The sequence below is a fragment of the Vulpes lagopus genome, chromosome 1, assembly GCF_018345385.1.
Source record: "Vulpes lagopus strain Blue_001 chromosome 1, ASM1834538v1, whole genome shotgun sequence".
Classification (NCBI taxonomy): Eukaryota; Metazoa; Chordata; class Mammalia; order Carnivora; family Canidae; genus Vulpes; species Vulpes lagopus.
Genome location: NC_054824.1, coordinates 169,245,219 through 169,257,537, shown reverse-complemented (window position 1 = coordinate 169,257,537; position 12,319 = coordinate 169,245,219). Strand labels below are relative to the sequence as shown.

The 12,319-nt window shown below is 54.7% G+C and overlaps 1 protein-coding gene across 1 annotated transcript in view; it reads right to left on the bottom strand.

Moving 5' to 3' along the window:
• The window catches only part of NCF2 (neutrophil cytosolic factor 2), a 29,984-nt gene that overhangs the window by 5,644 nt on the left and 12,021 nt on the right, over positions 1–12,319 (bottom strand). The window contains exons 4-13 of the mRNA XM_041767554.1: positions 10,614–10,748; positions 9,837–9,944; positions 8,103–8,162; positions 6,757–6,800; positions 5,279–5,420; positions 4,961–5,029; positions 3,946–4,021; positions 2,293–2,315; positions 1,731–1,882; positions 1,500–1,611 (exon numbers count right to left, since the gene is read on the bottom strand). Of these exons, the coding sequence (XP_041623488.1) occupies positions 1,500–1,611; positions 1,731–1,882; positions 2,293–2,315; positions 3,946–4,021; positions 4,961–5,029; positions 5,279–5,420; positions 6,757–6,800; positions 8,103–8,162; positions 9,837–9,944; positions 10,614–10,748 (921 nt within the window). The remainder of the gene's footprint in view (positions 1–1,499; positions 1,612–1,730; positions 1,883–2,292; positions 2,316–3,945; positions 4,022–4,960; positions 5,030–5,278; positions 5,421–6,756; positions 6,801–8,102; positions 8,163–9,836; positions 9,945–10,613; positions 10,749–12,319) is intronic.

Genomic DNA, 12,319 nt, shown 5'->3' with positions numbered 1-12,319 from the left:
TGCATCTCCATCAGTTTACTTACACACGCTTTATAATCATGTCCTCTCTTGTCTTTCCCCCAAGAAGAGCCTGTGTCTTGTTAGTGTTTCTATCTCCAGTGCCTATCTAAAGAGTAGTAAAGCTCGACAAATGTTTGATGAAGAATAAATGTCACTAGACAAACACTGGAAAGAATCCAAATGCCCACCAACAGGTGAATCAATAAACAGATTATACTGTGGAATATTGTGTAGCAATACCATTAGCCATCAGAAGAAAAGGACTATTATAACACAAAAGTATATATAAAAATGGGGATCCCTGGGTGGCGCAGTGGTTTGGCGCCTGCCTTTGGCCCAGGGCACGATCCTGTGGAGACCCGGGATCGAATCCCACGTCAGGCTCCCAGTGCATGGAGCCTGCTTCTCCCTCTGCCTGTGTCTCTGCCTCTCTCTCTCTCTGTGTGACTATCATAAATAAATAAAAATTAAAAAAAAAAGTATATATAAAAATGGAAAAGTATCTACTGAAGTGGACTATTAAAGCAAAAGTTTATATGTACAGCATATACATATGAATATATATACTGTACAGCCATCTATATGAAATTACATAAAAGGCTAAAAAAAAATATGTTGTTATGTTGACAATACAGGTGGATGATTTTCAGGGGCCATGGTTGTGGGAGGGAATTAACATCAACCACAAAAAGAAATAGCAACTTTTCTCCTTGGAGACAAAGGGACAAAGTCAAGAGTGTTAATGTGTAGCTACTACTTCTAGCCTCTAGCTTTGCCCCTAACTCCCTTAATCTTACTGGCCAAAGAGTTAACTCTATTCTAGGCCCTGGGATCTAGAAACAGGTTCAAGAATATAGGCTCTGGAGTCAAAATACCCATCGGGCCGCAGTTCCATTACCAACCAGCCATGTGATCTTGGTCAAGGTGACCTCTCTTTGCCTTGTTACCTGAACTATGAAATGAGATAGTAATACCTCACAGAGCTGTGGAGTCTACAAGGACGAATGCTCCGCATGCACTTAGCACGGTGTCTGGCCCATGGGAAGCTCTCAACAGACACTTGCTGTTAGTAGGATGTTGTAATCCAAATCACCTCTTTGTGAAATAAACGCTCACTCTTATCTTCCACCCTCAAGTATTCTTCCCCGTGGAAACTCACAGTGCAAAACGGCTTTGTGCTCGGCCTCCAGCTAGGATTTCATTCCGCCCTTGCCTGATCGTGACGGGCCTAACCTTGGAACAGTTCGGTGCCAGCAGAAGGGACTCAGAGGCTTTCTGTGCATTGTCGGGCCTGCTCTTGTCTTGCGGGGAACCCTCTCCTGGCTGCAACCGGGGTGCGGGTGAAAGGGAGGCAGAGCTGTGGCTCGTGACCCCCCGTACCCTCGACACCAAGCACGATGCCAGGCTCACGGATGGTGCTCGGTAAATGCTGGATGGTTGTCGGGGAAGTGGCCCGACAGACGCAGGACCTTGGCTGCCCTTGGCCTCACTGCACTCACCACTGTGTTCTCACACCACAGAGTCAGGCAGTAGTTTCTCACTTGGCCCCACGCAGCCTTCATGTTATCTTCTGAAAGGGGCTCCAGCTCATGGCTGTCCGGAGGCCGATAGCTGGGGAGAGAGGAGTAAGAACCACGCCAGAGAACGTCAGTACCAAAGCGTTCTCCTCCGTCCTCCAGGCCAGCACAGGCCCCCAGTGGTACCCCTAACCGCTACCTTCCCGGACTCACCTCAGCTTGGTGTGTTCCGGTAGGAGCTCCAGCTTCTTAGCCACCATGTCCCGGAGCTGGCTGTAGGGGAGGTCGGCCTGAATCTCCATGACCACCGTGTACTTGTAGTGCACCTTGACCGTGTAGGGCATGGGAACGCTGAGCTTTACGTCCTGAGGGGAGAGGAAGCAGAAGGAACTCCTGAGCCTCTGTGGCCTCCTCTTAGCCACATCCTGATCGCAGGGAGCATTCTGTGCGGCAGGGAGAGGCCAAGAGCTAACGGGGTTCACAGTAACGTAAAGGTCAGAGGTCCTTAGCCCCACTGTCGCCTGGATAGGAATTCCTACTGAGCCAGGAGACCTGGCCCACGCACTGCGGGCCAGTAGGAAATGTGTGCACGGAGGCGGGGAAGTAAGTCACTGCGGGAGTCCCTAGCCCATGGACTGTGGGTGTGCATGGAGGTAACTGGTCCACCCTTCCTTTGGGACTCTTCCTATATGTAACCCAGGGGGACATGCTCACGGTGGACAGCCTCAGCTTTGCCTTTCTCTACCACTTGAAATAGTACAAGGAAGAAGCTTACCTTGGGCTCTTTTTCTTTTTGACCTAAATGGAGAAGTTAGGGAGTAAAACAAAAGAAGATGAATGAAGACTCCTGGCCAGCCCCTGCCTTCCACAGAACGAAACTTCTTAGATCAGGACCTAATCCTACCTTTACTCTCTGGGGCGATTCCTAACCTTAATAAACTGCGGGGGAATCACACTCAAGGGAAATGTGCAGGGCAAAGCACAAACACACAGATGAACCCAGTCCCTGCCTTTAGGAAACACACAGCATGTGGGGTTAGCAGGGACCCCGAAGTCCAGTTAAACCAGTGGGCTCTGAGCAACGAAAGGAGAGAGTGCAAGATGAAGCAGGAGTCACAAGCAGCATTAGAACCACCTATTTTTACCTTGTCCTTATTTTGGTGCATGTTACCTGATGTGCATGATGCATTAAAATGACAGTATGCACATAATTTATATAAGAGAGGTCTACATAAAGATACTCACGTAGAGGAAGCCTGATCAAAAACAAAAAACAACCACTGATCTCATACCCAGCCAATCCTCAGAACTACTTGGAAGGGTTGTTTTGTTTTGTTTTTTTCTAGAAATATAGATTCTGAGGCTCAGTGCCAATTCTAAAAAGATTCAGAATCAAAGGCCTGGGAATCTATATTCATAACATTTTCCTAGGTTAATAATATGTGATCGTCGATGGGCCTCTGGACAGAAAAGTTAAAAACAAAAAAGCTATCGAGGATGTTTTGAGGGGTAATCGGGGAAATGTATACACTCTATAATATTATATTAATGTCCAATGCCCTAGATATAACAATTGCGCTGTGGTTATGCAGGAGACTAGGATAATGCTCACGTGTAGGGTGAAGTGCCATGAGTCTGTAACTTCCTTTCAAGTGGTTGGGGGTGGGGGAGGAGGTCAAGTACCTGGTACAATTGGTGAATTTAGGTGAAAGGATTCTGTTGTTTCTTGTACTACACTTTCAACTTTCAATCTGTAGGTTTGACAGTTTTCAAAATAAAAATGTCGGTGTGGAGAGCCTCCCAAAGGGTTCTGGTGCTCTCCAGGCTAACAATCATGGATCTAGAATCTGGACAAACGACCTGTTGGATGCATCTCTACTGAGCACTCATCCAGAATCAGGTTAAGCTGCCAATTTGTGACCCAAAGCCCCTTACTTCCCAACGCAGCCCTCTCCAGACATCAGGAGAACGTCCTTTCACATCAGCCCTTGGCTCTTTGTCTATCCCTCGGGGCTCTGCAGAGCAGTTCTTTTCCAGAGAGAGCTCCTTGGACATTTGAAAACTGCCACTCCAGCCCCCTCTGAGGTAAGCATGTGCAGTGACTTCAGCCTTTTCTGCTGGGGCATGATATCCGTACCTACGGACTGAAGGGTCTGGACACTCCCTGCCCCCCAGGAACCAGCTACATTTACCCAAGCCTGTGGATGTTCTGGAGTAAGTAGGGAGAAAGGGAATCTACTTCCTAGGTTTCAGGTGGGTGGGTGGCACAGGAGAGAGGGGCCCTGGGGCTGTGTGGTCCTAAGCTGAGCCGTATGCTGGGTGGAGAAGAAACCAGAATTTCCTAGAAGACTAGGAGAGCAATGCTGTCAGGAAGCAGCCCGGAGTGTTCCCACACCCAGGCCAACGATGTTGTTCCAGGAACACCAACCTGGTGGTAACTGGGGTCTTCCGGGAGCACTGGAGCTGGGAGGAGCTGGGATATCAGACTCTGGGGAGGCTTCCTCCTGGAGGTGACAGACATGGCAAGGACGTTCAGATAAAGATCTTAGGTAGGAGTGGGGGGGCGGAGAGAGGGGCCATGGAAAGGAGCCAGAGGCAAACGACTTCCTAAAAGCTGGAGCAGTGGCAACATTCAGGGGAGACTGAGGAAAGTGCTGGTTAAAGGGGAGGCAGGGTTGGCCTGGTGGAAACCAATCCCAGGAGAAATAAGAACCCTAACCCCCACCTAAAAGGCCCTTGCTGCCTACCTACCCTTCTCAGCCACACTGGAGACCTGCAGGAGATGAGGTAAGTAGGGCCCTGAGTCTTGTCTTAGTTCACCCTCTCGCCCCACATCTGGCCCCTTCAAAGGAAACAGTCCCCTTCTCATTTGTGTGGCATTTAAAACATTCCAAGTCATCGGGGTACGGTTAACTCCAACCAGGGAGGGCCAAGCCCACGGAAGACACTGGCTGCGCGGTCTCCAGAGGGACAGGCTCCCCTGCAATCGGTCACCTACATGGCGGCTCAGGTCCAGCCAAGACCCCCGACAAAGGGCAGGCCTCTGAGGAGTGATGGAGAAGCAGGGGCTGTGAGGCCTACTCTGACTCCACGCTCTAAAACAGACTTCCCTTTGGCCATGGCATTTCACCAGCCAACTCGCTGACTGTTCCAAGTGAAGAGGACATTCCCGGGAAGATGTGACCTTCCTATACAATAGTCTTTGGGTCCCGAGTCACCCTAGACCGGGAGGAATCAGAGAGGTGGGTGGGCCCAATAGGTCCCAGACACCTCCACTCAGCACATCTGCATTCTCCTTCACCCCCAGGTTCAGCCCTGGGCAGCTGGTGCCAACCCCAGGTGGACTCTGGACTGGTGACAGGACAGCACCCTTTCCACCCTGCCCGTGCCCCCTCTCATGGCAGAGTCTGGCGGGGATGGGGCCAGCCTTGGCACCCTGTTACCTGGGGCTGCTGCTGAGAATGGATCCGCAGCTCCACTGGCTCGAGGTAGTTGCAGGGAACGAGCCCCTTCTGGGGTGCAGCATCCCGGAATCAGAGGGGGGGAAGACAGAGTTGCATTCATTAGTACCCATCGTCCCCGTTGCACCAAACAGCCCAGAGCCTGGGCGAGGGGTGGGCTTGGGGTGGGCGAGGGGTGGGCAGACAGACGAAGGAGGGGAGGCCGCCTGCACGGAGGCAGCGGGGAGGGCTCCTCGGGAAGCTTTGCCATTTGCTGCCACATCGCATGGCCAAGGACCCACCCCCTGGTCCTCCGAGTACCTGCCCGTTGAACATGACCGTCGCCCAGTTATCATTGCCCTTCTTCAAGACAAAGACGATGTTCCCTGGCATGACCTGCAGCTCCTCCGGCGTCTCGGGCACAAACCCAAACAGCACACGGTGAGCTTCCCCTTCCAGAGCCCTGCGCGGGGAGGCAAGCAAGAGCGGCCGTGGGGCCAGCAGGCACCTCCGGGCACCCCTCGCTCCGCCTCTGGCTGCCCGGGGCGCTGAGCAGGACCGGGCCTGAACCCGCGTGTGAACAGGCCCATGAGCACACAGGCAGGGGGACAGGAGTGAATGACACGAAACAACCGGGACTCTCAGGCCCTGCCCTCCTTGCCCTCCATTCCCTTCTGCGGAGGAAGCTCCCTGGGGGCGCTGGGCCGGATGGAGGGGGACACAGAGGTGGGGCAGGTGGCAGCCAGCTGGGCGAGAGGGGGAGTGGGGCCCAGGGAGGCCGAGTCACCTGGCGGCACAGCCAGCGGCCCACTGGAGGAGGGTGAAGAGCAGGGGGCCAGCTGCGGGGAGTGGGGGGTGTGCAGGTGTCCTGGGGCCGCCAGCTGTGTGCTAGGCCATGTCGTTGCCCCTTCACCATCTCCCCCAGACCCACTTGGCTCGTGGAGGCTCCCGGGTGTGTGTGGGCCTCCTGGGACCGTGTGACTGCACCCCGCTTGGCCGCTGTCTGATGCACCTGCTCTGGCTGGAGGCTCCCGCTCACTCCCCCTCCGCCCCCCTCCCCTCACCCCACTTTCTGTTTCCAAACACCCGGCTCTTTATACACGTGGGGGAGACAGACGCCTCCAGGGCTGTTAGCGTGAGCTCCTCGGCCCCCTCATTTTCATAGTCGCTGTGGTACGTTTTCATTCTTTACGAAATCCTCTTTACTGGGTGGGGGACCCGCTTGCCTCTCTACTTAGAGCAAATTCTTAAGATAGCTGGAAGTTGTGTCACTCTGGCCTTCGCATCCCAGAGAAGAATGGCTTCTTTCTCTTGAGCCCTTCCTCTTACTCCTCCAGAGGCCACGTGTCCACAGGGAGGTGAAAAACACCCCCTCGGGAAAGGACACACCATCCAGCTCCCCGCTTCGCTCGCCGGGCTCCAGAAAGCTCTGGCCTCCCTGTCTCCTGAAGAGGCTGCAGCCGGCTCCAGCTCTGGCCAGCCTTGTGGCCCCCGAGGGGCTGCGTCCCACGGACACTCCTGTGCTCTCAGCAGTGGCCCTCATCTGTGGGTGGCTGTGCACAGGGACCTGGGGGCACAGGAGCCACCACGTAGCCATAGCCAGACCCCGATGGTCAAGACTCCCGTGCCCCCCACTCATCGCTCCATTCTAACCTTGAGAACAGGATGGGCGCACACCCTAGGCTACATTGCACAGGACTTAGCCCCTGACCCCAGTTTCATCTTCTTCACCCCCCTTTATGCCATCGGTGAAGGCTTGGGGCTGGGACATTCTGCGTCCTGAGCTAAATCTAACTTACCTGAAGATCTCGGGGGTTTTGGGTCTGGGTGGAGGTTCAGCGGCCTGTTGGACATCCAGGAGGGATGGAGGGAGCGGCAACAGGGGAAGGAGGGGGGACAGAAGAGGCTGTTAACGGAAATCTGAGCCTTCTCCCGGACCAGGAGGTCAAAGAATGCATTTCGAGCTTGGTCAGAGCACCTGGACGGGGAGGGCGCCGTGCACCCTGACCAAACCCTGGAAGAGAACCCCTCCCACCACCCCCGGGTGCCGGGCCTCACTGGCACAGCCATTCGTCTCCAGCCACTCCTGGTTTCTGGCGAATTTCAGCCGTCACCGAGCAACACGGCATCCCAAGGGTGCCGCTTACCTTGAGCTCCGGCCCTGCCCTAGGACAGTTTCCAAAAGCTCTGTTCTAGAACTAACGTCTGCTGTATCACGTGACACCTGCGGGTGTTTAGAACCCCCCCCCCCCAGCATCCACTGGCCACCCAGAAACCTCCCTCCAGTGCGTGTGCCCTGCTCTCCAGCGGGTATCAGGGGTCCACTGGCCTAGGCTTCTTCCTCCCGTTGGAGTCCCCAGCTGCCCTGCAGCCGGGGTGTGGGGGTGCAGTGGGGTGCAGGCTCCTCCACAGGCCTCTCTCCAGTTTCATTGTGAAGAAACACATCAAAGGACCCTGAATCTCTCGGTCGCCCTTGGCTCATCCCACCCCCCGGGGCCCGGCGCTGGTCACCTTCCGGGCCGGCAGCCGTGGTCCCCCTGCCCCTGGGAGGCTGTCGGCGCTGCCGGCGGGAGTGACCCGGTGGGTGCAGCCTGGAGGGGGGGTCACGCCCGCGCCCCCCGCCCGGTGCCAGGCTGGGCCCACCTTCCTCTGGGCCTACTGTCACCATCCGCTTGGAGCCGCGTCCCTGAGCCCAGACCGGGCCAGGCCGTGGCTCACTCGGGGCACCCCCGTGCCCCAAGGGTCCCCTGCTGCGGGACCAGCCCACAGCCTCGAGCCCCGGGCCCCACAAGGCCCCCACGAGCCCCTGCCTCTGCCAAGATGCCCCAACCTCCTCCGCAGCTTGTGCTTCGGCTTCCCGAGAGAACAGTCCAGGCCTCGGGGAGACCGTCAGCAGCCGCTCCCCTGGAACGCAGACGCCTGAGGACCGGGGTTGTGGGGGAAGCAGGAGGGTGGGTTTCTGGGAACTTGGGGTGAAGCCTAGAACCGCCTTGTTCTCCTAGCAGTCATGAACCCGCGACCACGAGGGACCCCGCAGCCCCGGCCCGCGGCCCGACAGGCCCCTCGAAGGAGCCCTTCAATCTCCCCGGGGGGCTGCTCCCCAGAGAGCTCCGGAGACCTGGATCTGGCGGGGGGGCTGCCTCACCTGGGGCTGCAGAGGGGCAAACCCCGAGAAGCTGTCTTGATCCACCACAGATGCCACCACCTGGAATGGAGGGAGGAGGGCGTGAGGGCCGGGCCAGCACTGTCTCCCCAGGCCGCGTGGTTCTCCCCAAGATCCCTCCTTTCTCGTCCCCTGGACCCTCTCTCACCGGAGCCCGGCCCCAGAGGTGGACGGACAGTGGCAAGGGAGGGATCGCTGGCCCCCGGGGTAGAGGTGCCAGCACCTCGGGAACTAGCACCTGCCAGCCCTGCTAGCCTGGCAGGCTCGCTCGCTCTCGTTTTCTCTCTCTCTCTCTCTCTCTCTGTCCTTTTTTTTATTTAATTGAGGTGAAATTCACATAAGATAAAATTAACTTATTTATTTATTAAAGATTTCATTTATTTATTCATGAGAGACACACACAGAGAAAGGCAGAGACACAGGCAGAGGGAGAAGCAGGCTCCATGCAGGGAGCCCGACGCGGGACTCGATCCTGGGACTCCAGGATCACGCCCCGAGCCGAAGGCAGATGCTCAACCACTGAGCCACCCAGGGGTCCCAAATTAACCATTTTAAAGTGAACAATGCGGTAGCATTTAGAACATTCAGACTACTGTGCAACCACCACCTCTAGCCAGTTCTGAGATGTGTTCCTCTCCCCAGAAGATAACCCCACACCCACCAAGGGGTTAGTGCACAGCCCCCTTCTCCCAGCACCTGGCAATCACCAATGTGCCTTCTATTTGTGTGCGTTTACCCATTCTAGATCGTTCAGAGACATAGGATTAGGTCACAGGTGGCTTCTGTGCCTGGCTTCTTTCCCCTAGAGTGATGTCTCCAAGGTGAGAACATGCTGTCACTTGTATCAGGGCTTTATTCCTTTTGTGTTTTGGGGTCTTTTTTGGTTTGTTTTTAGTGGAGGAGGGGGGAACAGAAGGAGAGAGAGAATCCTAAGCAGGCTCTATGCCCAGCACAGAGCCCGACACGGGGCTCAATCTCACAACCCTGAGATCAGGACCTGAGCTGAAATCAAGAGTCAGATGTTTAACCAACCAAGCCACCCAGGCGCCCCAAGTACTTCACTCCTTTTTATGGCCATTCCACCGTACGGCTACATCACATGTTGTTTATTCACTCATCCACTGACGGGCTTAGGGGTGTTTCCACTGACCCAGGCGCTCCTGAATGCTGCTGCTTGCCAGAACCAGCCACCCAGCCAGTGGGCAGCGTTAGCCTTACGGACATGTCAGAGTCAAGCGCAGCTTTGTATCTAGAGTGTTGGATCATCTCTGAGAGGATTTAAGACCTGGATTTAAAGGAGCCCAGTTTGCAAAGCAGTCTAATCACAGGGCTGTGGAAGCGGGGCTAGAAGGAGCATCAAACCAGGAGTATGCTGTGCTCGTTTCTCGAACCCGGTTCCCCATGCTTACTGAGTGCCTCGGAGCTGTATGTTCTAGCCCTGGCTCAGTCCCTGAGACTCAGCACCCTGTGACTGACTAACCCTGTGGCTCTCACCCAGGGTCAGGCGGGAAGGGAGGAATCTGAGAAACCTAGAGACAGCAAGCTGGAGGCATCTGCCCACCTTTCAGCGAGAGCCCCACACTGGATCCAGTCTCAGGCCGCATCCCGGGGCAGCACCACAGAGGGGGTGCCCTCACCCCAGGAGCCTGTCCCAGCCCGGTCTGCACAGGGCCCACAGCACAGGAGCCTCAGGCCAAGCCGACGGAGCCTACTTACTGTCGCCTTGCCTAGGTAGTCCTTCTTGGCCAGCTGAGCCACTTGCCTCTCATTTGGTCGAAACAGCCTGCCCACAGGGATCACCACTGGCTCGTAGAGCTTCTGTTTCTACAACACAGGAAGAGAGCACCTATTTTCTGACCTGTAAAACGGGAGTGATGATGCTCATCCTGCCTCCCTCCCTGAATGGATGCAAAGGTTCACTGAGACAACCTCATAAAAGCAGTTTTTCTAAATGTGTAAAGACAGCATTTATTATTTCAGAGTGTCTACGGTGCGAACGGTTGGTTTCAATATGGCCTTCCCCTGGGACACTGTGTGGACATCTGTCTGTGTCATTCGTTCAGGACCCTTATTCCCTAGGGGAGCCGCCCTTGCCCCCACCCTGCGCGGCTCGGGCTGGCCTGGCACTCAGCAGGGGAGACACCACAAACACAGGGTGGCCAGGGTCCAGCAAGGCCCGTGACAGTGCCATCCTGTGGCTGGCCTCGAGGACTCAGAGGTGAGCAAGCAGGCACAGCCTCTCCCCTCCGGTGCTGGGATCCAGCCTCTGGTCCCCTGCTCCCCGCAGTGGCACCACAGAGGTCCCTGAACTCCAGGCCTCAGCTACTCAGCACTGCCAGGTTCAAGATCCTACATGGAACCCCAAGATTGGTGTTACCCAGAGCTCAGAGAAAGTAAAAGCGCCACTTCTATGGTTTCTCAATCCACATGTCCACAGAAACAAATAAAAATCAGTGAAAATCCTCTGGCCACCCGCATCACCCATACACTTACCCAAACACATTCCATGGCTTTGTCAATTTTAGTATGTCTCGGCTCAGACTTCATGCTCATGGCCAAAGCTAAATGTTCTTCAGCCTTTTTCCACTCCTCGTTCTTGCCATACATGAAAGCAATATTATATAACACCTAGAAAAGCACAGGCCACAACACAAAACTTGAGGCTGCTCCAAATCTAGGCACCAGGGACGAGCTAGCCTGTGTGCTCCTGGAATGTTGCCTGGTGACATTCCTCCCTTTCTCAGCTTTCCTGGGAATATCTAAAATATAACACCATCAATCTTGCTACCGAGTTATGCCGGGCTCAAGGACAGTGTTAAGAAAACATCAGGACGTAATGCATAAATCCAACATCATGTGCATTATTCTTTCAACAACCAAGTAGTTCGGGAGGGGACAACAGCTATTATGTTGCTGTAGGACCGAGAAGCGTGATGTGCCCGAGCCTCCTTGAGGAGTGGGGAATAAAACATATGTGTGTGGACTCCCGATCCACTGAGCCTAGGCTGAAAGACTGGATGGTGCAGGGTGGGGAGAGAGAGAGGGTTCCAGACACAACATCTTGCACCAGCGCCAACAGAACGTGGTTATGAGTGACAAGACTGCGGAATAGTCCTAGGGGCAGGAGGAGACTGTGGGCAGAAGCGCAGTGAAGCTAGAAAGAGATTCAGCACAAACCAAGGCAGCGCTCCCCCCAGGACAAGAGGGAACAGCACATTCACCAATAATCATGATTTCCCAGGTCTTGAGTTGGGTGGTTCATACGTGTTTGCTTTATTATTATGCCTTACATCTTACTCATAGAACCAAATCATCTTTTGGATGCATTGGCAAGAAAAAAAAATACTCGGCTAAGTGTAATAAACAGATTCCCAAGCAAAGATGGGAAGGCGACAGAGAGTGAAGATCAAGGTGACAGCTAACAAAGAGGGTTTACTTTACTTTTTTTCTTTTTCAGGACAATGCAGTGGAGTCCTATAGCCCCTACGACACCTGCCTGTGTGGAGGACGGGCTGAGCAGCCAGGAGCTGCTGCAAGCTTTTCTCAGGTGTAAGTTAGAGGAATCACAGCCTGATGTCCCCCCGGCCCACGGGGTGGGGGTGGCTCTCCAGAGCCCCAGAAAAGAGATAAAATTGGTCAGCGGAGGCCTAGGAGGGAAAGAGGTTGTTGGCCTTCTCTACATCGTGGAGGCCGTGCGGTGCAGGGGTGAAGGGCACAGGTACCCCAGGGCTGGTTCTAATACGTGGCCTCCCCAGCTTCAGTGTATAATGGTGGCAAGAACGTTGCCTGCTTCCAGACTGTTGTAAGGAATAAATGGAATAATTCACATAAAGCTCGGAGTTCGGTTGCTTGGCACCAATATTTAGCACTACTATGACTGTTATTTGCTGTACTACTGTTGGGGCTGGCTGGCGGCTGAGCAGAGAAGGGCTTTCATCCCCCACGTGCTGCCTGTCTCCTCAGAGAACCATGCCCACATGCTTTCCGGGAAGACGGCAGGGCTGGTTCTGCAGACTGACGCCACCCGGGGATGCTCTGTGTTTATAATCGAAAGGCTAAAACCATGGAGGACTTTGTGCTCCTGGAAATTGGTGTTGCCTGTTGGTGGCAGAGTCACTGTCATGCTCATTGCCATCCTCATCCTCACTGCTGCTGCCCACTGACTACCTGTTATAGGCCACTTTACCTGCATTACCTCT